The 27,498-nt window shown below is 37.9% G+C and overlaps 2 protein-coding genes across 3 annotated transcripts; both read right to left on the minus strand.

Annotated features, from left to right (window-relative positions):
• Positions 1 to 26,800, minus strand: LOC139940483 (large ribosomal subunit protein mL43-like). 2 transcript variants are annotated; one of them, XM_071936764.1, is made up of 4 exons: positions 26,762 to 26,800; positions 9,341 to 9,508; positions 696 to 805; positions 1 to 311 (listed from the first exon to the last, which is right to left on the minus strand). In XM_071936764.1, exons 2-4 carry the CDS (start codon positions 9,469 to 9,471, stop codon positions 1 to 3), a joined length of 552 nt encoding a protein of 183 aa, XP_071792865.1. In that variant the 5' UTR covers positions 9,472 to 9,508; positions 26,762 to 26,800. The 2 variants fall into 2 exon arrangements, with proteins under 2 accessions (XP_071792865.1, XP_071792864.1); XM_071936763.1 differs by lacking the exon at positions 26,762 to 26,800 and having other exon boundaries at positions 9,341 to 9,511.
• Positions 16,732 to 17,415, minus strand: LOC139940298 (uncharacterized). Its single transcript, XM_071936486.1, has one exon. The coding sequence runs from the start codon at positions 17,413 to 17,415 to the stop codon at positions 16,732 to 16,734; it is 684 nt and encodes a 227-aa protein (XP_071792587.1).
• Positions 26,801 to 27,498: the final 698 nt, after the last annotated feature.

Consider the following 27,498-nt stretch of genomic DNA (forward strand, 5'->3'; position numbering starts at 1 on the left):
TCATTTTCCAGTTTGCTTGAGTTCCTTAAGTTCCTTGAGTTCCTGAATGAGTTCTTCAGTCATGTTAGGTAATCGTCGTCTTTCTGGTTTGCTAAATGTTGGGCTGGCAGTCGGGAAGTTGTCCACGTTTAGTTCGGTTGGTTTATTATAGAATGGATGCCAATGTCCTTGTATACTAGGGCTATCTGTATGCCATTGTTTGCGGATACGTACAATATCCAGTCCTGATTGCGTCCTTAATAGATTAACCTCCCCAAGGACTTCATCTCTTGATAAGTTAGCGAGGTTTATACTGCGTTTGGTTCCATTCACTGAAATGAAAAGAAAGGGAGCAGAATGTATTTCAATATTTTAATATCAGCTGCTAATTTTGTACATTTGAGTATTATATTATAAGCCTACTAGTAATTTCAAGGGTAAGAGAAGCTATTGCTGTCAAATGTATGTATTCACTCAAGAAAAGTTTGTTCTCTGTATACATTATCAGATCATGATGATTTATAAACTTATATTTTGGACCAATTCGGACAACATGAATTTCTGATGAATACTTTGTGTACGACGGGGTGACTTCAATTTAATTGTTTGTTCTTAATTCATGTAAGGACTAAGGATGTTGAGAAATAAATACAAATTTTCTTTTAGACAGAATGTTTGTGTTTAACATGTATAAAATACCATCACATAACACTTACAGAACTCTGCAACCACTTTGGGATGAGTGTATTTCCTGTGTGGTGTGACATACATAACAATCTGTGGATGTTTTTCTGCGAAGTCAATGACGTCTTGCTCAATGAAGTCTCTGTGAATGGAAACAAGAGCCAGGTTATCAATTACTGTATACATGTAGCCAACTTCATGGCTCTGTCTACTGCTGAATTCTGGGCTTACATGTAGCCCCAATCTCTCACGTTTGTTGCTTACAGGACAAATGCCAAATTATGAGTAAGTGAAGACTGCCTCACTATGAAGTACGCAAGCACATGAGTAAAATACCTGGTTCCATAAGCAAAGCCATGAAATGAAAGTTGTTTTGAAAATCAGAGGAAATCGGGGTCCAATGTACTGGCACTAATTACTAGGCGTATTACATGTATTTGTCTTGGTTAGGCCTACCTGTGGAAGCATCAATCATGTCATTCTAGAAGTAGTTACTTCTAGATTTTTTAAAGACACTGGACACTATTGGTAATTGTCAAAGACCAGTCTTCTCACTTGGTGTATCTCAACATATGCATAAAATAACAAACGTGTGAAAATTTGAGCTTGATTGGTCATCGGAGTTGCGAGATAACTTTGAAAGAAAAAAACACCCTTGTCACACGAAGTTGTGTGCTGTCAGATGCTTGATTTTGAGACCTCACATTCTAAATATGAGATCTTGAAATCAAATTCGTGGAAAATTACTTCTTTCTCGTAAACTACGCCACTAAAGAGGGAGCCTTTTCTCACAACGTTTTATACTACCAACCTCTACCCATTACTCGTTACCAAGTGAGGTTTTATGCTGATACAAATTTTGCGTAGTTACCAATAGTGTCCACTGCCTTTAAGGAGTCTAACATTTTGGACCTCTGTAAGGCTGTAAGTGTTTAAAATGGTTGTTGATCTAGATTAACATTACATGGTCATAGCCAGCAAAAACTTCAGTTTCCTTTGTACTACACCGTACACATCTAAAACATCCCCAAGACACAGAACATTCACAATGCATTTACAGGACTGAGGAAGTATAAACCGGGCATAACACTAGCATGACTGGTGGTAAACATTGCGGATCTACTCAAATCACATTTATAGTTATATAGACCTAACTATTTTGTGACATGGACAACTACATTTTTATGAATGAATCGTCCTCTACTCTACTTACTACCAACATGTATAACTACATGTACACTACACTAGTAAAAGTACTTGAATACAAGTCGCTTTGACACCTCACAAACTGAGCACATTGCAAACTCGTCCCTCTGCAAACTCAGCACCCACAAATTTGGCACCCAGCAACTTCAGCACCCTGCGAACTCGGCACCTTGCTCCTTGCTAACTCGGCACCTTGCAAACTTGGCCCCTCGCGAACTCGGCACAATGTAAACTCGGCACACTGCAAACTCAGCACCTTGCAAGTTTGGCACCCTGCAATCTTGGCACCCACAGACTTGCCACCTGCAAACTGGGCACCCATGAATGTCGGCACCATTTATGAACTCGGCATCGACCTATTTTTACTAAAAACCTTGGCACAAAGCAATCACTCGCTGGAAGGGTCAAGTGGTTAAATAAAGTGACGTACTTACACAATAAGGACTGGTTTGAATCTTGTTAATAATGATACATGTAGTTGCTTTGTTAACGCTGTCATAACCATTGTTTGCTAATAAGTCTTCATAACTGCTTCTGAGGAAATACGTCAGATAATTTTTTTCCTGTAAACTTGCTGGGTGGTCAGTTTTCAAAACACTGTTGAACTATTAGTTTGCGTAAATTTGTTGATGTTTTTAATGGGCAGTTGGGCATTAAAAGTGTTTGGTTGACGATGCATGGCTAAGAGTAAGACTAGAGGACGGTTCAATTTTAAAGGGGATTCAACGGAGATAGATTTGCTGAATGCGGGCAACGGGGAATTTTTGCCAGACGGCCTGGTCAGTGGTCAACAATGAGCGAGCCATTGCTGGCGCTGCGCATGGGCGATGTTCAACTTCAGTGTGTGCATTGTCTGTAATTAATGTCGCTTTTGCTGCTTAAAAAGTTGAATTAAACCACATTAATGTATTTCAGTTGTATTTTTCATCATTTCTAGTATTTTGGGGGTTTACTACGAAAATATGTTCTCCATCCTGTTATTTGTATTTTATTTTGTAATACAAACTTAAAACTATTAAAAATATTGGATTCGGAATAGTTGCTGTCCCTTTACATTACAAAACCCGGCGCTCACTCATATGGTGTGAACGCACTGCAGCACTGCCTTGTAACACCCCCCTTTCAAAGAATGATTTAGTCCAACTTGGCTGCGGCTTGGCAGTTTGTCAATCCAACAGGCTGGTACCTGCGGTTCAGCGCTTGGTGACTAAAAAATAAAGCGTTTGCAAAGTGATGCGACAGGTTCAAAATATAACCTGGGAACTCGCTCCGGGATCTGGTAAGTTTTTGTCCTTTTTCTTCCCAAATATTTTCTCAATGGTGTTTCGAGTGTTCATTGATCATTAGATTAGTCAGTAATTGAGGATTAACTACATGTAGCTGTTGAAATTGTACATGATGGACCAGATTGCCGTTTGCCACTCGAGAGAATCTCATAACCCTCCGGCCTTGCGGCCGTCGGGAGGAGGGTTGCGTTATCACAACTAGATTCTGAAAAGTTTCTGTTTCCTGCTACAACTGCACTTTTTTCATTTGTTATGAAATAAGTTAAATGCATCTATTCTAACTAAAAACTAATTCAACTTATGCAGGCGTCAATTTGAAGCGTGGACCGACCCTCCTCAGAGGTCGCAAAATATTTACGCCATTTCGATGCCGACGCCTGAGGTCAATAATTTGTTGTTATAGTGAAGCCGTAACGTTCTTTTTTAAAAAATGGGTGAAGTGTTACCTATAAAGTTTATGAAAAGGGTGAAGCGTTGACGAGCCTTATTTGTGTTTGGTGATGTGACATCGAATCCACGACATCAGTCGCGCCGAAAGTATGTCAAAGTCGTGGCGTTTCAAACAACTATAATTGTGATGCAATCTTTGAAGATGGCCTGTTTTGAAATATGCGCAGGCCAACTTGGAATTTGCGTGCGCCCAATGTTTCGACTGAAGTTTGCCCACACAAATACACACATTCTAACATCGCGCGCCGCACCACCTTGCAAACTGCATCCTGTGGTGCGTTCCACTTGCGCAAATGTTGCCAAGTTTGCGCACGTTTGCTACCTATCTCATTTCGAGTTGAACGAGCTGTGCGCCGCCAACATTAGCGAAAGTTAGCAACGAGGCGAACTAGACTGGTCCCCTGTCTATACCTTATCAGCAAGGAAAGACGTCAGATGTTCAGGCTAGCGATCGCGACTGTGTATGTGTATAATAATGTGTGTTGCGTGGTGGTAGCTTCACCTATGGAAATAATTCAAAGGGTGAAGCTTGGACTAACACATTTGCTGATAGAGTGAAGTGGTGGTGAAATCCTGACCCTATACATAATTGGCTCAGGTGAAGAAAGGTGATGACGTGAGGAGAGTCGGTCCACGCTTCAAGTTGACGCCTGCATTAGTATTACATAAATTAACTCAAAAATAGATGTTTTCAGAAAAAATGTAATATTTGAAAATAAACAAACAAACAAACATAACCTGATTGATAGTGATATTTAGATTTAAGAGCCCCTGCCTGTAAGAGTGTACCAAGTGGTGATTCATGGGTTCTCAGATCTTCTTCTAAAAAATTAGAGTGATACATCATCATACCAAACGAATAAATCCAAAATTTTAGTTTGCTGACGCTTTCGGTTTTGGAGTTACCAGTTATCAAAGTTTGGGCCAAAAAGCCCTCGAGAAACGAATAGTACATTCCCTGTAAACACAAAAATGTGCGCCAAGGTCATCCCAACAAAAGTAAAACATTTTTTGAAACCTCCAGTTGGGCTCATAACAAAAGTAAAAAAAAAAAATTGGGATCTCGTTGGCGCATCATGTTACGCGCACCTGAACCTTTGACGAACAGTGCCCTTGTGCCATTTTCAACGCCTCATAACTCAGCGCGCCTATAAGATCCCATGAATTAAACAAGTTCAAATGAAAGAGCTTGCATCCCTAAAACAAATTTAAGTGCAAAGTGCGTGGGATCTCGTTGGCACAGAGAGATAATAGAGGTCAAAGTTCAAATTTTACCAATATATTGCGTTTTCGCACCTCCATAACTTCGCGCGCCAACAACAAAAAATTGTTTTTATGGCAACTGGGTATTGGAACAGTTTTCATCTAGTGACAAATGAAAAAAGAATCTTGGGATCTCTGCAACTTGCATGTCAAAAGATTTTTTGAAAATTTTCTAAAGTATTGTCATTCCACACATTTTGGCCTAAATTGGCACATTATTCACTTTTTTCATCACTGTAAGCATCTATGCCAATAAGATCCCATCAATGTTTTCTTGTATTTGGTTAAGTTGAGTGTTCCTTAACAGATTTCAATTGAAAAATAATTGGGATCATGTTGGCCCACCAATATAACAAAGGTCAAAGGTCATATGAAACTACACTACTGCCTATTTCGGGCGATTTTGCGTTGTCTAGAAATCCACGCGCCAATATGATCCCATTAAGTTGTCTGTATTTTATGATTATATAGATTCTCAGCAACACATAAAAAACAAAAACCAAATGGGATTTGAGTGGCGCTAACAAATATTACAGATCAAAAGTTCACAATACATGCCTATACACATTGTACTTATGCATTGCTGTGGCAACCGAAAGTGAGAAATATCCCCCAATTTCAAAATGTTGGCAAACCATGAAGGGGATAGGTCTCCAAAATGAATTTTGGTCAAGATATAGACTGGACTTGTTTTTACAAATGGTGTTAGTTTAATGTTGGTTGGTAACTGTTGCCAAGGTCAAAGGTTACAAAGAATATGGGTGTTTTTTATATATCCGTCAAGAGCCAACTTCAGAGCCTTTTCAAGATTTTATTTAAAGAACAAGGGCTCTATCATTTCAGTTTGGGACAGCCACTTATAATATCTAGGCACATATGGTTGTCCCAAATTAATAATAGAGCCCATCCTTTTTTGATAAAATGTTGACAGGGCTTCGAAGTTGGTTCTTGACAGAAAATGTATTACAAAACACCAATATTTTCTGTGGAGAGCCAACTTCAAAGCCATGTCATCATTTTATCAAATGAACAAGGGCTCTATAATTAATTTGGGACAATCACATGTGCCTAGATATTATAAGTGGTTTTCCCCAACATAAAGGAAAGAGCCCTTGTTCATTAAATAAAATCTTGAAAAGGCTCTGAAGTTGGCTCTTGACAGAAAATATAAAAAACACCCATATTCTTTGTAACCTTTGACCTTGGCAACAGTTACCAACCAACATTAAACTAACACCATTTGTAAAAACAAGTCCAGTCTATCTCTTGACCAAAATTCGTTTTGGAGACCTATCCCCTTCATGGTTTGCCAACATTTTCAAATTGGGGGATATTTCTCACTTTCGGTTGCCACAGCAATGCATAAGTATAGGCATGTATTGTGAACTTTTGATCTGTAATATTTGTTAGCGCCACTCAAATCCCATTTGGTTTTTGCTTTTTATGTGTTGCTGAGAATCTATATAATCATAAAACGCAGACAGCTTAATGGGATCATATTGGCGCGTGGATTTCTAGACGACGCAAAATCGCCCGAAATAGGCAGTAGTGTAGTTTCATATGACCTTTGACCTTTGTTATATTGGCGGGGCCAACATGATCCCAATTATTTTTCAATTGATATCTGTTTAGGAACACTCAACTTAACCAAAAAAGAAAACATTGATGGGATCTTGTTGGCACAGATACTTACAGTGATGAAAAAAGTGAATAATGTGCCAATTTAGGCCAAAATGTGTGGAATGACAATACTTTAGAAAATTTTCAAAAAATCTTTTGACATGCAAGTTGCAGAGATCCCAAGATTCTTTTTTCATTTGTCATTAGATGAAAACTGTTCCAATACCCAGTTGCCATAAAAACAATTTTTTGTTGTTGGCGCGCGAAGTTATGGAGGTGCGAAAACGCAATATATTGGTAAAATTTGAACTTTGACCTCTATTATCTCTCTGCGCCAACGAGATCCCACTCACTTTGCACTTAAATTTGTTTTAGGGATGCAAGCTCTTTCATTTGAACTTGTTCAATTTATGGGATCTTATAGGCGCGCTGAGTTATGAGGCGTTGAAAGTGGCACGAGGGCACTGTTCGTCAAAGGTTCAGGTGCGCGTAACATGATGCGCCAACGAGATCCCAATTTTTTTTTTATACTTTTGTTATAAGCCCAACTGGAGGTTTCAAAAAATGTTTTACTTTTTCTGGGATGACCTTGGCGCACGTTTTTGTGTTTACAGGGAATGTACTATTCGTTTCTTGAGGGCTTTTTGGCCCAAACTTTGATAACTGGTAACTCCAAAACCGAAAGCGTCAGCAAACTAAAATTTTGGATTTATTCGTTTGGTATGATGGTGTATCACTCTAATTTTTTGGAAGAAGATCTGCGAACCCATGAATCACACCCCCCCCTAATTTGGTACATTCTTACAGGCAGGGACTCTTAAAATATAACAAAACAAACAAACAAGCAAAAAAAATCACTTTTTTGTAAAAATGATCGAAAAAAGTGGTGGCAGTGCACTGCAGATTATATAATAATATTAATAATTAACAATAACCAAGTCTCCTAATGGCCTTGTCACAGATGTTTACAGTAAACCAACCGACACCCACCAGTACCTTCTCTCCAATAGCTGTCACCCTAGTCACTGTAAGAAGGCATTTGCTTACAGTCAGGCCTTACGTATCAGACGTATCTGTTCCACAGATACCCTGTTCAAGAGGCGCTCATCAGAGCTAAGGAAACACCTTGTATCTAGGGGACACAGCGAACGTAGAGTCCAACTTGCTACCAACAGGACTCTCAACGTACCTCGTCATACTCTGTTGACTAACACGGGAGCTAAAAAAGCTCCGACCAATAGAGTTGCTTTGGTCACTACCTTCCACCCCAAACTACCCAAACTTCCCTCAATTCTCAATAATAACATGCCTATACTTCACTCCTCCAGCAGGTTACACTCAGCAACCCCTAAGGTTCCCATGGTTGCATTCCGCCGCCCTAAGAACCTTGGTGACATACTAGTCAGGGCCAAACTTCCCCCAGCAGTCCAAACACAACCCCCGACAGATATACTGGGCTGTCACAAATGTACCCGTTCCAAATGCAAAACGTGTCTGCACATTAAGCCCTCACTTAAGGTGAAGAGTCATACAACTGGCTCTTCATACAACATCAAGACCGACTCTGAATGTAGCACGTCTAATGTAGTCTATGTCATATCATGTAAGAGATGTGGGCTACAACATGTAGGAGAGACTAAGACCAAACTTAGTCTTCGCTTTGCGAATCATGTCTCTTCCATAAAGACTAAGAAACGTACCCAGTATCTATCCACTTCAACAGCCCCAATCATAGTGTCATTGACGTTGAACTTCTGGTGATTGAAGCTTGCAATGGTGATGACACACACCGCAAGAGTAGAGAATCACACTGGATTCACCAACTCAAGACAGTCAAACCCTTTGGACTTAACATAAACACTGGTGTTAAATAACTTCTCATTACCCTCCACTTCACTTCCGCCTTAGAACTTATATGTTGTATATATTCTGTACATAAAGTATAAATTAATCTTGTTTAAAGTTGTTTTTATAAATTCATCACTGTAACTATCTGATGTAAGTAACCCCCCCCCCCTTTTTTTCCACAGGTCCCTCATACCTATTTTTAAAATCATCATACCTTTGATCTTGCTATTCTTATTAATTGACCATTGTTAGTTGCATCATGATGCAACTTGCTCTCTAATCCTACCCTTTCATGTCTCCCTGCATTGTTGTCGAACAATACATTTACCACTTCTATGGTCCAGTAACCCATCCTTTCATTCTAAACATCCTTTGTCCTCGCCACTTCACTCCTATTGGTTCATAGCCACCTATATTATCTCTGAAATAGAAACTTTGATTGGCTGTTTTTTCCCCGCTTCTTTCTGGATCCTTTCCTTAATCCCTTTCCCCCTCTCTTTTTCTATAAATGGATATGTATTTGTTTGTACTTGTTTTATGCCTCTGAAGAAGGTCCGGATTGGATCGAAAGCTAAGGCCATCTACCCTATTCATTATAATATTAATAATTATATAATAACATAAGTTTTCCGAGTTATCAACACAACAAAAACCGAAAATGTACCGAATTCGGGAAAAGTTTCCGTATGGCGCCACCACTTTTTCATTCGATATGAAATAATATCTCAATTTACCTCAATGAGATATCCCTTTTTGTAAAAATGAGTGAAAAAGTGGTGGCGCCATACGGAAAGTTATCCCGAATTCGTATTAATTAATGTGCATATGCCAAGTTTTATAAATGTTTTAATATAAGTTTGTGGTGCCAAGATTGCAACTGTTAAACTGGTTAACTTGTGCAAGGGGGTACGGGTGCTGAGTTTTGCATGAAAAATGCCCAGTCCATTACTAACTACACAGAACATGTCCAAAACACAAAGTCAAAACGGTACACTTTGACTTACCTAACTCCTTTTGCACTCCCTCCCGCCTTGCTGAACTGAAGAGTGAGCCTCTGCAACTGACACACGTAACGTCCGATTCCATTTTTCAAAACACTTTGTAAAAAAGCACTTGCATTGTGCGACATTGACATGTTTTGACAATGTTTGAGAACAAAATGTGGGTCAGCAGTGCAAACCACCAGGCTGAAGTGAGCACCGTGTTTGGGCCCAACACTAAATCGGGCCCAGCACCGAAATTCTCCTCAGCACCGAATTTAAAAAAATCCGCAAACGACCGTCAATACACGTCGACACCACCAGGGATGCTTTATCAGCATACCTAACTTTACCGAAATTTGTGTCACCTTTAAATTATGAAATTTCAAGATTTTCTTTCAGGGACATGTTTGTTACATCCCTGACCACATCTCCTAGGCGGAAAAATAATCTCAGATTACTAATTAGCTCAGCCCAACTAATTAAACATTGTCTCAAATTAGCGCTTACGTATGTAGCAACATAGTGTATACAAAGTGCGTGTATAGACATACCCAACTTTAACGAAATTTGTGTCACCTTTAATTTATGAAATTTTAATATTTTCTTTCATAGATATGTTTTTTACATCCCTGACCACATCTCATAGGCGGAAAAATAATCTCAGATCACTAATTAGCTCAGCCCAACTAATTAAACATTGTCTCAAATTAGCGTGTGTATAGACTATATATGTAAAAAGTGCGGGTAACATAACTAAATTTGACGAAATTTGTGTCACTTTTAATTTATGAAATTTTAATATTTTCTTTCATTGATATGTTTGTTACATCCCTGACCACATCTCCTAGGCGGAAAAATAAACTCAGATTACTAATAAGCTCAGCCCAACTAATTAAAGATTGTCACAAGTTAGTGCTTACGTATAAAGCCACATAGTGTATACAAAGTGCGTGTATAGACATACTAACTTTAACGACATTTGTGTCACTTTTAATTTATGAAATTTTAATATTTTCTTTCATAGATGTGTTTCTTACATCCCTGACCATATCTCCTAGGCGGAAAAATAATCACAGATTACTAATTAGCTCAGCCCAACTAATTAAACATTGTCTCAAACTAGAGTGTGTATAGACTATATGTAAAAAGTGCGGGTAACATAACTAAATTTGACGAAATTTGTGTCACTTTTAATTCATGAAATTTTAATATTTTCTTTCATTGATATGTTTCTTACATCCCTGACCACATCTCCTAGGCGGAAAAATAATCACAGATTACTAATTAGCTCAGCCCAACTAATTAAACATTGTCACAAGTTAGGGTGTGTGTAGACTATATATGTAAAAAGTGCAGGTAACATAACTAACTTTGACGAAATTTGTGTCACCTTTAATTTATGAAATTTTAATTTTTTCTTTCATAAATATGTTTGTTACATCTCTGACAACATCTCCTAGGCGGAAAAATAATCTCAGATCACTAATTAGCTCAGCCCAACTAATTAAAGATTGTCTCCAATTAGCGCTTGTATAGCCACATGTGTATACAAAGTGCGTGTATAGACATACCTAACTTCGACGAAATTTGTGTCACCTTTAATTTATGAAATTGTAATATTTTCTTTCAAAGATATGTTTCTTACATCCCTGACCACATCTCCTGGGCGGAAAAATAATCTCAGATCAATAATACGCTCAGCCCAACTAATTAAACATTGTCTCAAATTAGCTCTTACGTATAAATAATGTACTAATTGCGGCAAACATACCTAACTTTGACGAAATTTGTGTCACTTTTAATTTATGAAACTTTAATATTTTCTTTCAGAAATATGTTTGTTACATCCCTGACCACATCTCATAGGCGGAAAAATAATCTCAGATCACTAATTAGCTCAGCCCAACTAATTAAACATTGTCTCAAATTAGCGCTTACGTATGTAGCAACATAGTGTATACAAAGTGCGTGTATAGACATACCCAACTTTAACGAAATTTGTGTCACCTTTAATTTATGAAATTTTAATATTTTCTTTCATAGATATGTTTGTTACATCCCTGACCACATCTCATAGGCGGAAAAATAATCTCAGATTACTAATTAGCTCAGCCCAACTAATTAAACATTGTCTCAAATTAGCGTGTGTATAGACTATATATGTAAAAAGTGCGGGTAACATAACTAAATTTGACGAAATTTGTGTCACTTTTAATTTATGAAATTTTAATATTTTCTTTCATTGATATGTTTTTTACATCCCTGACCACATCTCCTGGGCGGAAAAATAATCTCAGAACACTAATTACCTCAGCCCAACTAATTAAAGATTGTCTCAAATTAGCGCGTGTATAGCCTATAATGTACAAATTGCGGATACATACCTAACTTTGACGAAATTTGTGTCACCTTTAATTTTCGAAATTTTAATATTTTCTTTCATAGATATGTTTCTTACATCCCTGACCACATCTCCTGGGCGGAAAAATAATCTCAGATCAATAATACGCTCAGCCCAACTAATTAAACATTGTCTCAAATTAGCTCTTACGTATAAATAATGTACTAATTGCGGCAAACATACCTAACTTTAACGACATTTGTGTCACTTTTAATTTATGAAATTTTAATATTTTCTTTCATAGATATGTTTGTTACATCCCTGACAACATCTCCTAGGCGGAAAAATAATCTCAGATTACTAATTAGCTCAGCCCAACTAATTAAAGATTGTCTCCAATTAGCGCTTACGTATATAGCAACATAGTGTATACAAAGTGCGTGTATAGACATACCTAAATTTGACGAAATTTGTGTCACCTTTAATTTATGAAATTGTAATATTTTCTTTCATAGATATGTTTGTCACATCACTGACCACAACTCCTAGGCGGAAAAAGAATCTCAGATCAATAATTAGCTCAGCCCAACTAATTAAAGATTGTCTCCAATTAGCTCTTTTTTTACGTACAAATAATGTACTAATTGCGGCAAACATACCTAACTTTGACGAAATTTGTGTCACCTTTAATTTATGAAATTTCAATATTTTTATTCATTGATATGTTTGTTAGATCACTGACCACATCTCCTAGGCGGAAAAATAATCTCAGATTACTAATTAGCTCAGCCCAACTAATTAAACATTGTCTCAAATTAGCGCTTGATATATAATAGCCACATAGTGTATACAAAGTGTGTGTATAGACATGCCTAACTTTGACGAAATTTGTGTCACTTTTAATTTATGAAATTTTAGTTTTTTCTTACATAAACATGTTTGATGCATCCCTGACAACATCTCCTAGGCGGAAAAAAAATCTCAGATCACTAATTAGCTCAGCCCAACTAATTAAAGATTGTATCAAATTAGTGTTTGTATATAGCCTATATAGTGTACACAAAGTGCGTGTATAGAAATACCTAATTTTAACGAAATTTGTGTCACCTTTAATTCATGAAATTTTAATATTTTCTTTCATTGATATGTTTGCTACATCCCTGACCATATCTTCTAGGCGGAAAAATAATCTCATATTACTAATTAGCTCAGCCCAACTAATTAAAGATTGTATCAAATTAGTGTTTGTATAAAGCCATATAGTGTATACAAGGTGCGTGTATAGACATACCTAACTTTAACGAAATTTGTGTCACCTTTAATTTATGAAATTTTAATATTTTCTTTCATTGATATGTTTGTAACATCCCTGACCATATCTCCTAGGCGGAAAAATAATCTCATATTACTAATTAGCTCAGCCCAACTAATTAAAGATTGTATCAAATTAGTGTTTGTATATAGCCATATAGTGTATACAAGGTGCGTGTATAGACATACCTAACTTTAACGAAATTTGTGTCACCTTTAATTTATGAAATTTTAATATTTTCTTTCATAGATATGTTTGTTACATCACTGACCACATCTACTAGGCGGAAAAAGAATCTCAGATCAATAATTAGCTCAGCCCAACTAATTAAACATTGTCTCAAATTAGCTCTTACGTACAAATAATGTACTAATTGCGGCAAACATACCTAACTTTGACGAAATTTGTGTCACCTTTAATTTATGAAATTTCAATATTTTTTTTCATTGATATGTTTGTTAGATCCCTGACCACATCTCCTAGGCGGAAAAATAATCTCAGATTACTAATTAGCTCAGCCCAACTAATTAAACATTGTCTCAAATTAGCGCTTGATAGCCTAAATAGGTACAAATTGCGGATACATACCTAACTTTGACGAAATTTGTGTCACCTTTAATTTATGAAATTTTAATTTTTTCTTTTATAGATATGTTTCTTACATCCCTGACCACATCTCCTAGGCGGAAAAAGAATCTCAGATCAATAAGTAGCTCAGCCCAACTAATTAAAGATTGTCTCAAATTAGCTCTTACGTACAAATAATTTACTAATTGCGGCAAACATACCTAACTTTGACGAAATTTGTGTCACCTTTAATTTATGAAATTTCAAGATTTTCTTTCATTGATATATTTGTTACATCCCTGACCACATCTCCTGGGCGGAAAAATAATCTCAGATCACTAATTAGCTCAGCCCAACTAATTAAAGATCGTCGCAAATTAGCGCTTGATGTATAATAGCCACATAGTGTATACAAAGTGCGTGTATAGACATACCTAACTTTAACGAAATTTGTGTCACCTTTAATTTTCGAAATTTTAATATTTTCTTTCATAGATATGTTTGTTAGATCCCTGACCCTATCTCCTGGGCGGAAAAATAATCTCAGATCACTAATTAGCTCAGCCCAACTAATTAAACATTGTCTCAAATTAGCGCGTGTATAGCCTATAATGTACAAAGTGCGGGTAACATAACTAACTTTGACGAAATTTGTGTCACCTTTAATTTATGAAATTTTAATTTTTTCTTTCATAAATATGTTTATTAGATCTCTGACAACATCTCCTAGGCGGAAAAATAATCTCAGATCACTAATTAGCTCAGCCCAACTAATTAAACATTGTCTCAAATTAGCGCTTGATATATAATAGCCACATAGTGTATACAAAGTGCGGGTAACATACCTAACTTTAACGAAATTTGTGTCACCTTTAATTTATGAAATTGTAATATTTTCTTTTATAGATATGTTTGTTACATCCCTGACCACATCTCCTAGGCGGAAAACTAATCTCAGATTACTAATTAGCTCAGCCCAACTCATTAAACATTGTCTCAAATTAGCGCTTACGTATATAGCAACATAGTGTATACAAAGTGCGTGTATAGACATACCCAACTCTAACGAAATTTGTGTCACCTTTAATTTATGAAATTTTAATATTTTCTTTTATAGATATGTTTGTTACATCCCTGACCACATCTCCTAGGCGGAAAAATAATCTCAGATCAATAATTAGCTCAGCCCAACTAATTAAACATTGTCTCAAATTAGCGCTTGATATATAATAGCCACATAGTGTATACAAAGTGCGGGTAACATACCTAACTTTGACGAAATTTGTGTCACCTTTAATTTATGAAATTTTAATATTTTCTTTCATTGATATGTTTGTTACATCCCTGACCACATCTCCTAGGCGGAAAAATAATCTCAGATCACTAGTTAGCTCAGCCCAACTAATGTAAGATTGTCTCAAATTACCATGTGTATAGCCACATAATGTATTACAACGTGCGGGTAACATACCTACTTTGACGAAGTTTGTGTCACGTTTAATTTTCGAAATTCTAAAATTTTCTTTCATACATATGTTTGATACATCCCTAAACACATCGCCTGAGCGGAAAAACATTCCATGACCACTAGGTAGCTCAGCCCATCTTATTAAAGATTGTCTCTAATAAGCGCGTGGTTCTTGATAATTTTATCAAGAACCAGACCTCGGCGGGTTTAAACCACTAGTTGAAAACCGATTCAACACACTTTGATTCCCATTCATAAATACTTTTTTGGTTAAAAAGCGTAATAATGTATGAAACTCTGTAAAACTTATCGTTTCCGAGTGCTTGAGCTCTGTATGTTTCCACCTCCATGGTGTACCGTTCAGTAGTACATGTTACATGCACATGTACGATGTCCGTACGCGTGTGTTTTCCAGTTCCGTTCGTGCGCATGTTTGTATAGTCTTGGGGGTGCATATTCGCTGGTTTTCCTTTCACACACAGCGCGGCCAACTCATCGACAGCGCCTGCATCGCCCGTAACCAGAAACGTCTTGCATCAAGACTAGCGCGGAGTCTCCGGTTATAAACACTGGTCATTATCAACGGTTTAAACACCCCCACGTGACGCGATTCCACCAATATGACTAGCGAAACTGTCTGAGGTATTTATGAATTAAAGTTTAACCTCCGGTTTGAACAAGAAGCTAAGATTAAACTTATGACTCAACTATTGCGATTTTCTGTTATTCCCAGCAGCGCCCTCCTTCGTTGGACCAAAGAGAGCGCTGTTTGGATTTCCCCCAAAAGTTCGCGCCACATGATTTTTACAAATTAATTTAATTTGATTCCCGATGACGTCATTATAACGAAATGAGGTTTGTGGTGTCTTGATACTAAGGTTCAACTACCTGTTGAGTTTCGTTGTTAAAATCAATCTCAATCGTTAGTTATTCTGAAGATAAGCTCGAGAAAAAAACCAGAAGGCAAACTTTGACCCAGGGTTAATACGGCCCGGAAGTTAAGGTCATACGATTTTCTTTACAAAAGTTATATCTATCTATACTGGGTGCGTTCGTTTAGCTTCTCTGGGTCGACCCGGTCTGCTCCGATACGTTCCCGGGTCAGCCCAAGTGCTTGTGGAGTGGGTCACTTGGGGTGACCTGAGGTGCATGCCGTCACCACGAGAGGGCGAGTGTGATCGTTCGGTTAGGTATTATCATCCCAAGGGGCCCACCCGAGTGAGCACTACGGGGTCGACCCATGGAAGCTTATCGAACGCACCCACTATTGGGTGCGTTCGTTTAGCTTCCCTGAGTCGACCCCGGTCTGCCCCGGTGCGTTCGAATAGCTTTGACGTCATTCCAGGGGGTTCAGGTGGTCAGCCCCCAGTGCCCTGCTTGTGGAGTGGGTCACTTGGGGACTGGCCCCAGGTGCATGACGTCACTACGAGAGCGGTGAGTGATCGTTCGTTTAGCTCTTGTCGGGGGCTCACCCGAGCGAGCACCGCGGGGTAGACCCAGGGAAGCTATCCGATCGCACCCATTAATTCCCTAACCTGCGCCATCTTTGATTAATAATACAACCGTTTTTGTAGAGCGCATTTTCCAAAGGATACAAAGCGCTAGGGATAATGCACCCAAAAACCCACAAGAGAAAAAAGAATAGCAAGCAAAAATACAAAAAGTGACAGAATCAAAAACACATTAGATGGAACGATTAAACAAAATGTGTTTTTAAAAGTCGTTTAAACTGTTCTACAATAGAAGCGTTCTGGATATTTGTTGGGAGTGAGTTCCAGTTGCGGGGACCAGCGATGGAGAATGCACGGTTTCAAAACTTCTTTGAGGATCGAGGTACCACCAGATTTTAGTTTGCTGAGATCTAATGTGTCTGAAATGTAGGACGGGAAAGTATTGGATACAGTTTTGAACATGTTCAGTGCCGTCTTAAAATTGATCCGCTGGTCGACTTGAAGCCAATGTAGATCCGTGAGCAGAGGTCTGGCATGGGAATATTTTGGCTTCTTATGGATCAGTCGAGCGGCCTTGTTTTGGAGTCTTTGTAAGCGGTTGAGATCATGTTGCTTCACTCCAGTGATATGTTCACTCATTGACATGGAGTTGTCAAAAGTTACTCCCAGGTTCCAAACGGATGAGACAGGATTGATGGTTGTGTTACCTTTGGTGAGTCTTAGTAGCTCAAGACGTTTGTATTGATATGGTGCTGATGCTATGAAAAACTCTGTTTTGTTTTCATTCAGCATGAGTTTGTTTGCAAGCATCCAGGTTTGGACATCCTGGATACAGTTAGATAGCCTGAACAAGCAGCACTCAGCATCACACGGGATGGAAGGATCAAAATCTAGGTAGCTTTGAATGTCATCAGCGTACATGTGGTAGTTGACTCCATGCCGATGCACTTGCAGCATGGACCCAATGTGTTCTTCTTGTAAAGTAGGACGAGAACCACTGAAGAGGAGTTCCAGCGATCCCGAATTGATTACGAAAGCGTTGCAGTAGGATATCGTGGTCAAGGGTATCGAAAGCAGCAGAGAGGTCGATCATTACCAAGAAAACGGCTCTGCTGCTGACTATTATGCGAAGGATGTCGTTGTGTACCCCGAACAGAGCTGTCTCGGTGCTGTGACCAACTCTGTATGCTGACTGCAATGGGTCGAGTAGCTTGTGGTCGTCCAGGTATTGGGTGATTCGGGAGCAGACTACCGTTTCAATGACTTTGGACAGGTAGCGGATGTTAGAAACTGGGCCATAATTCTTGAGATCTTCTTTGTCCATTGAAGGCTTTTTCAAGATTGGTGTTACTATTGCACCCCCAGACTCTCAGGAAAGACACCTGACTGTAAGGATGCATCTTTTGGTAGATCGCTGAACAATCTTCAAAAAATTTCAGAAGTGACATAATGGTTGGCCAGCGCAGTTGGTGATATTGAAACGGTAGGTTGTTGTGGGATGCTGCCAATTAATTCATTGATGGTACGGGAAATACTCAATGCAGTCATCATCATCATCATCATCATCATCATCATCATCATCATCGTCATCGTCATCATCATCATCAACATCTTCATCAACATCATCATCATCATCATCATCATCATCATCATCAACATCATCATCATCATCATCATCATCATCATCATCATCATCATCCTCCTCTTGATCCATCAGGGGGAACGTAGAGCCACCCAACCACTGCGCTCTGCTGCTGATTGCCACAGCTGGCCGGCGCGGAACTCAAAGTCTGCTTCCTCTAGGAGCCGTCTGACATGGCCAAAGAGGGAATGACGTTTCCGGGAGATAGTCACACGGAGGTGCTCGATGCCGGTGGTCTCCGAGATTGTTGCGGTAGAGATTAAATCAGACCACCGGACACCGAGAATGCGTCGTTGATACCTGAGGCTAAAGCCTTCGTGTGTTATCAGCTCGGAGTGTCCATGGTGGATGAGGCAAGCCCCAGGCGTCAGAGAATGTCGGGAGGAGTAGCCTGAGGAATGGATGTCACAGCCGAGATACTTGAACTTCTGTGTGATTTGGACAGAGTTACCATCAACGGTGACTTAGGCGGGATGTGGGCCGAGGCTGGTGCAGTTCTGGATCTTGGTTTTGGCCCATGACGTGTGCATCCCCATCATCCCAGCTTCTTCCTCAAATCTTTGGAGTGAGACAGGCCACTGGGCAGGCTCTCCTATGAACAGAGCAGCGTCGTCAGAATAGTCCAGATCTGTGAAGGATGTGTCCCCGACCATTATTCCGAAGTCTGACTCACAGCGGTTTAGGATCCAGTCGTTGGCGCAGCAGAATAAAGTTGGGGCAAGGATGCAGCCCTGACTGACACCCGGGGTGGTAGAGAAGGGGTTGGAAACGTCACTTCCAATACGTACAGTGGATGCACAGCCCATGTGCAGGTCCTGAATCAACGAAAGCAGTATTGGTGGGACATCGGTTGCTTTCAGGGCCTTCCAAAGAGCATCGCGATCCAAGGAGTCGAAAGCTGCCTTGATGTCAACGTAGGCAACGTAGAGAGGCCTCTCAAATTCACGGTGGAGTTCTGGAAGAAGTCGGAGAGCAAGCACGGCATACAGAGTAGGCCGGCCTTTTGTAGACCAGACTGGTTGGGTCGTCGGTGACGGGCGAGTATGGGTTCTAAGCAGGAGAGCAGAACATGGCTGAACACCTTTTCAGGGACAGACAGTAGAGTTATAAGTCTGTAGCTGCTGCACTGGTTTCGATACCCCTTTCTTTTGTACAGGGAGATGATAATGCCATCCCTCCATTCAGTAGGAACCCTACCAGAGGACTATTTTATGTTTTGAAAGAGCTTGTGGAGGGCAGCACTGATTGGGGTTTCTGCACATTTGAGCAGCTCAGGAAAAATGCCGTCAGGTCCTGCAGCACGCCCATTATTTAACTTCCTGATAGCTCAACGTACTTCAGGTGCTGTAGTGCTCACGCCAGCGGGCAAGAGTCTCCTCGACCGACTTGCAGGGACTGCCATCAGTTTTTGTAATTGGGGAGGTGCTTTGTCCCTGTTGTGGGGGGACGCGCATGCACTTGATGGCCTGGAAGGTAGGACGGGGGTTTGTTTTTGCAGTCCTTCTTCGGCATTGTCGGCGAGGTCGTTATAAAACTCCTCAAGGTCGCTCTTGGCCTTAGCTTTAATAGCACCCTTAGGTCTGCGAGCTTCATCAGGTCAAGTACGTCCAGAGTACTTGGAGTCAGCCAGGGACGTCGCTGTGGTCTGCTGCTGCCGATGGATTCTGAAGCAGCAGAAAGTTGCGTGTTAGTGAGCTAATACATAGAACCGTCTGGCGGTTGGTTTTGTGGTTTGCGGTAGACCTGGATTTTGATCACGCCAACAAATTATCGGTGGTGTGTGTTAGCTGGAGCCTCTGCCCCTCTGTAGACCCTGTAGGAGCTGAAGAGAGAGGAATATCTTGTTATGGTCAGTCTCCTTCCTGGTGCAACCGTCATTGGATAGCCACGTCAGATTGTGAATTTCTTTCCGTCTGAAGAAGGAGCCGACAATTGACAGGTTGGCGAGGGAACACGTGTTGAGGAGGCGTGCCGAGGTATCATTAATTGGCTGTCCGGAACCGAAGTTTCCCACAACACGCTAGTAACCTGCACGTACTTTTCCGCTTACAGCATTCAGATCGCCAATGACAAGTTGTTGGTCATGGGGTGGAGTAGATTGAATGAGTGGTCCAGTTGGTTGATGGAGCCGGGCATGAAGGATCCGGTTTGAGACTGGTGTCCATTGCGTTAGGGATTAACTGACCTTGTTATTAAGGAGCAAGGCAACTCCCTCCGTGCGGCCTGAATTGCCCGAATGGTACATTGTATACTGATCGATACGGCGTTCTCCAGTTCCTGGGATACGAGCTTCGGTAAGACCAGCGATGCTTATTCGGTAGCGTGTCAGTTAATGAGACATGGCTTCCGTGTATACAGCGTTGGAGAGTGTCAGTACGTTCCACATAGCGACACGGAGACACGATATTAGATCGAGTTTTAGTCCCAGTTTGGAGCCCACTATCGGTCTGGCACCGTCCTATGTGGAACTTGAGGTGTCAGACGCACGATATTAAAATTTCATAAATTAAAGGTGACACAAATTTCGTCAAAGTTAGGTATGTTTGCCGCAATTAGTACATTATTTGTACGTAAAAAAAGAGCTAATTGGAGACAATCTTTAATTAGTTTGGCTGAGCTAATTAGTAATCTGAGATTATTTTTCCGCCTAGGAGATGTTGTCAGAGATTTAACAAACACATTTATGAAAGAAAAAATTAAAATTTCGAAAATTAAAGGTGACACAAATTTCGTCAAAGTTAGTTATGTTACCCGCACTTTTTACATATATAGTCTATACACACGCTAATTTCAGACAATGTTTAATTAGTTGGGCTGAGCTAATTAGTAATCTGAGATTATTTTTCCGCCTAGGAGATGTGGTCAGGGATGTAACAAACATATCTATGAAAGAAAAAATTAAAATATCATAAATTAAAAGTGACACAAATTTCGTCAAAGTTAGGTATGTCTGCCGCACTTAGTACATTATTTATACACATGCTAATTTGAGACAATGTTTAATTAGTTGGGCTGAGCTAATTAGTAATCTGAGATTATTTTTACGCCTAGGAGATATGGTCAGGAATGTAACAAACATATCTATGAAAGAAAATATTAAAATTTCATAAATTAAAGGTGACACAAATTTCGTTAAAGTTAGGTATGTCTATACACGCACTTTGTATACACTATGTGGCTTTATACGTAAGCGCTAATTTGAGACAATCTTTAATTAGTTGGGCTGAGCTAATTAGTGATCTGATATTATTTTTCCGCCTAGGAGATGTGGTCAGGGATGTAACAAACATATCTATTAAAGAAAATATTAAAATTTCATAATTTAAAGGTGACACAAATTTCGTCAAAGTTAGGTATGTTACCCGCACTTTGTACCTATTTAGGCTATCACGCGCTAATTTGAGACAATCTTTAATTAGTTGGGCTGAGCTAATTAGTGATCTGAGATTATTTTTCCGCCTAGGAGATGTTGTCAGAGATTTAACAAACACATTTATGAAAGAAAAAATTAAAATTTCGAAAATTAAAGGTGACACAAATTTCGTCAAAGTTAGTTATGTTACCCGCACTTTTTACATATATAGTCTATACACACGCTAATTTCAGACAATGTTTAATTAGTTGGGCTGAGCTAATTAGTAATCTGAGATTATTTTTCCGCCTAGGAGATGTGGTCAGGGATGTAACAAACATATCTATGAAAGAAAAAATTAAAATATCATAAATTAAAAGTGACACAAATTTCGTCAAAGTTAGGTATGTCTGCCGCACTTAGTACATTATTTATACACATGCTAATTTGAGACAATGTTTAATTAGTTGGGCTGAGCTAATTAGTAATCTGAGATTATTTTTACGCCTAGGAGATATGGTCAGGAATGTAACAAACATATCTATGAAAGAAAATATTAAAATTTCATAAATTAAAGGTGACACAAATTTCGTTAAAGTTAGGTATGTCTATACACGCACTTTGTATACACTATGTGGCTTTATACGTAAGCGCTAATTTGAGACAATCTTTAATTAGTTGGGCTGAGCTAATTAGTGATCTGATATTATTTTTCCGCCTAGGAGATGTGGTCAGGGATGTAACAAACATATCTATTAAAGAAAATATTAAAATTTCATAATTTAAAGGTGACACAAATTTCGTCAAAGTTAGGTATGTTACCCGCACTTTGTACCTATTTAGGCTATCACGCGCTAATTTGAGACAATCTTTAATTAGTTGGGCTGAGCTAATTAGTGATCTGAGATTATTTTTCCGCCTAGGAGATGTTGTCAGAGATGTAACAAACATATTTATGAAATCAAAAATTAAAATTTCATAAATTAAAGGTGACACAAATTTCGTTAAAGTTTGGTATGTCTATACACGCACTTTGTATACACTATGTTGCTATATACGTAAGCGCTAATTTGAGACAATGTTTAATTAGTTGGGCTGAGCTAATTAGTAATCTGAGATTGTTTTTCCGCCTAGGAGATGTGGTCAGGGATGTAAGAAACATATCTATGAAAGAAAATATTAAAATTTCATAAATTAAAGGTGACACAAATTTCGTTAAAGTTAGGTATGTCTATACACGCACTTTGTATACACTATGTGGCTTTATACGTAAGCGCTAATTTGAGACAATCTTTAATTAGTTGGGCTGAGCTAATTAGTGATCTGATATTATTTTTCCGCCTAGGAGATGTGGTCAGGGATGTAACAAACATATCTATTAAAGAAAATATTAAAATTTCATAATTTAAAGGTGACACAAATTTCGTCAAAGTTAGGTATGTTACCCGCACTTTGTACCTATTTAGGCTATCACGCGCTAATTTGAGACAATCTTTAATTAGTTGGGCTGAGCTAATTAGTGATCTGAGATTATTTTTCCGCCTAGGAGATGTTGTCAGAGATGTAACAAACATATTTATGAAATCAAAAATTAAAATTTCATAAATTAAAGGTGACACAAATTTCGTTAAAGTTTGGTATGTCTATACACGCACTTTGTATACACTATGTTGCTATATACGTAAGCGCTAATTTGAGACAATGTTTAATTAGTTGGGCTGAGCTAATTAGTAATCTGAGATTGTTTTTCCGCCTAGGAGATGTGGTCAGGGATGTAAGAAACATATCTATGAAAGAAAATATTAAAATTTCATAAATTAAAAGTGACACAAATGTCGTTAAAGTTAGGTATGTCTATACACGCACTTTGTATACACTATGTGGCTTTATACGTAAGCGCTAATTGGAGACAATGTTTAATTAGTTGGTCTGAGCTAATTAGTGATCTGAGATTATTTTTCCGCCCAGGAGATGTGGTCAGGGATGTAACAAATATATCAATGAAAGAAAATATTTAAATTTCATAAATTAAAAGTGACACAAATTTCGTCAAAGTTAGGTATGTATCCGCACTTTGTACATTATAGGCTATATACAAGCGCTAATTTGAAACAATCTTTAATTAGTTGGGCTGAGCTAATTAGTGATCTGAGATTATTTTTCCGCCTAGGAGATGTGGTCAGGGATGTAACAAACATATCTATGAAAGAAAATATTAAAATTTCATAAATTAAAGGTGACAAAAATTTCGTTAAAGTTAGGTATGTCTATACACACACTTTGTATACACTATGTGGCTATTATATATCAAGCGCTAATTTGAGACAATGTTTAATTAGTTGGGCTGAGCTAATTAGTGATCTGAAATTATTTTTCCGCCTAGGAGATGTGGTCAGGGATGTAACAAACATATCTATGAAAGAAAATATTAAAATTTCATAAAGTAAAGGTGACACAAATTTCCTTAAAGTTAGGTATGTTACCGGCACTTTGTTGAACTATGTGGCTATTATATATCAAGCGCTAATTGGAGACAATCTTTAATTAGTTGGGCTGAGCTAATTAGTGATCTGAGATTATTTTTCCGCCTAGGAGATGTTGTCAGAGATGTAAAAAACATATTTATGAAATCAAAAATTAAAATTTCATAAATTAAAGGTGACACAAATTTCGTTAAAGTTTGGTATGTCTATACACGCACTTTGTATACACTATGTTGCTATATACGTAAGCGCTAATTTGAGACAATGTTTAATTAGTTGGGCTGAGCTAATTAGTAATCTGAGATTGTTTTTCCGCCTAGGAGATGTGGTCAGGGATGTAAGAAACATATCTATGAAAGAAAATATTAAAATTTCATAAATTAAAAGTGACACAAATGTCGTTAAAGTTAGGTATGTCTATACACGCACTTTGTATACACTATGTGGCTTTATACGTAAGCGCTAATTGGAGACAATGTTTAATTAGTTGGTCTGAGCTAATTAGTGATCTGAGATTATTTTTCCGCCCAGGAGATGTGGTCAGGGATGTAACAAATATATCAATGAAAGAAAATATTTAAATTTCATAAATTAAAAGTGACACAAATTTCGTCAAAGTTAGGTATGTATCCGCACTTTGTACATTATAGGCTATATACAAGCGCTAATTTGAAACAATCTTTAATTAGTTGGGCTGAGCTAATTAGTGATCTGAGATTATTTTTCCGCCTAGGAGATGTGGTCAGGGATGTAACAAACATATCTATGAAAGAAAATATTAAAATTTCATAAATTAAAGGTGACAAAAATTTCGTTAAAGTTAGGTATGTCTATACACACACTTTGTATACACTATGTGGCTATTATATATCAAGCGCTAATTTGAGACAATGTTTAATTAGTTGGGCTGAGCTAATTAGTGATCTGAAATTATTTTTCCGCCTAGGAGATGTGGTCAGGGATGTAACAAACATATCTATGAAAGAAAATATTAAAATTTCATAAAGTAAAGGTGACACAAATTTCCTTAAAGTTAGGTATGTTACCGGCACTTTGTTGAACTATGTGGCTATTATATATCAAGCGCTAATTGGAGACAATCTTTAATTAGTTGGGCTGAGCTAATTAGTGATCTGAGATTATTTTTCCGCCTAGGAGATGTTGTCAGAGATGTAAAAAACATATTTATGAAATCAAAAATTAAAATTTCATAAATTAAAGGTGACACAAATTTCGTTAAAGTTTGGTATGTCTATACACGCACTTTGTATACACTATGTTGCTATATACGTAAGCGCTAATTTGAGACAATGTTTAATTAGTTGGGCTGAGCTAATTAGTAATCTGAGATTGTTTTTCCGCCTAGGAGATGTGGTCAGGGATGTAACAAACATATCAATGAAAGAAAATATTAAAATTTCATAAATTAAAGGTGACACAAATTTCGTTAAAGTTTGGTATGTCTATACACGCACTTTGTATACACTATGTTGCTATATACGTAAGCGCTAATTTGAGACAATGTTTAATTAGTTGGGCTGAGCTAATTAGTAATCTGAGATTGTTTTTCCGCCTAGGAGATGTGGTCAGGGATGTAACAAACATATCTATGAAAGAAAAAATTAAAATATCATAAATTAAAAGTGACACAAATTTCGTCAAAGTTAGGTATGTCTGCCGCACTTAGTACATTATTTATACACATGCTAATTTGAGACAATGTTTAATTAGTTGGGCTGAGCTAATTAGTAATCTGAGATTATTTTTCCGCCCAGGAGATATGATCAGGGATGTAACAAACATATCCCTGAAAGAAAATCTTGAAATTTCATAATTTAAAGGTGACACAAATTTCGTTAAAGTTTGGTATGTCTATACACGCACTTTGTATACACTATGTTGCTATATACGTAAGCGCTAATTTGAGACAATGTTTAATTAGTTGGGCTGAGCTAATTAGTAATCTGAGATTGTTTTTCCGCCTAGGAGATGTGGTCAGGGATGTAACAAACATATCTATGAAAGAAAAAATTAAAATATCATAAATTAAAAGTGACACAAATTTCGTCAAAGTTAGGTATGTCTGCCGCACTTAGTACATTATTTATACACATGCTAATTTGAGACAATGTTTAATTAGTTGGGCTGAGCTAATTAGTAATCTGAGATTATTTTTCCGCCCAGGAGATATGATCAGGGATGTAACAAACATATCCCTGAAAGAAAATATTAAAATTTCATAAATTAAAGGTGACACAAATTTCGTTAAAGTTTGGTATGTCTATACACGCACTTTGTATACACTATGTTGCTATATACGTAAGCGCTAATTTGAGACAATGTTTAATTAGTTGGGCTGAGCCAATTAGTAATCTGAGATTGTTTTTCCGCCTAGGAGATGTGGTCAGGGATGTAACAAACATATCTATGAAAGAAAAAATTAAAATATCATAAATTAAAAGTGACACAAATTTCGTCAAAGTTAGGTATGTCTGCCGCACTTAGTACATTATTTATACACATGCTAATTTGAGACAATCTTTAATTAGTTGGGCTGAGCTAATTAGTAATCTGAGATTATTTTTCCGCCCAGGAGATATGTTCAGGGATGTAACAAACATATCCCTGAAAGAAAATCTTGAAATTTCATAATTTAAAGGTGACACAAATTTCGTTAAAGTTAGGTATGCTGATAAAGCATCCCTGATGGTGTCGACGTGTATTGACGGTCGTTTGCGGATTTTTTTAAATTCGGTGCTGAGGAGAATTTCGGTGCTGGGCCCGATTTAGTGTTGGGCCCAAACACGGTGCTCACTTCAGCCTGGTGTGCAAACCTTAACCAACTCTGAACTTAACGTTACAAACCAGCAGCATATGGCGTGTCAAACGTTGCATTATTCGATAATGTACAATATATGTGCGATGTTTCTCATATATATGCGATAATTGTCACATATGTGCGATATTCATTTGATGTATGCAATAAATGTAATATATATGCAATAAATGTAATATATATGCAACAAATGTAATACATATGCAATAAATGTAATATATATGCAATAAATTGTAATATATGTGCGATAAATTGTAATATATGTGCGATAAATTGTAATATATGTGCGATAAATTGTAATATGTGTGCGATAAATTGTAATATATGTGCGATAAATTGTAATATATGTGCGATAAATTGTAATATATGTGCAATAATTTGCAATATATGTGCGATAATTTGCAATAGAGATGCGATAAGTTTTAATATATGTTTGATAATTTTGTAGTATATTATATGCGATCATTTGTATGCGATGTTTTGTGACGGTATACATATGCGATAATTTAATATACATGTGCGATGTTCGTTCTTATATGTGCGAAAACGGAATTGTGGGATATAGTACGCTTCCTGTCCACTTGATCCCCGTATCCGTAATGTTTTAGATCGGGCCAGACTATACTCTGGACGGTATAGTATGGTTCCTATGGTTCAATGAGATTGTCGTAGGGTTTATAGTGATGGTCAGGGTACGAGACTCGAGCAGCGTATTTCCGAAATAGCC

The sequence above is a fragment of the Asterias amurensis genome, chromosome 8 (assembly GCF_032118995.1).
Source record: "Asterias amurensis chromosome 8, ASM3211899v1".
Classification (NCBI taxonomy): Eukaryota; Metazoa; Echinodermata; class Asteroidea; order Forcipulatida; family Asteriidae; genus Asterias; species Asterias amurensis.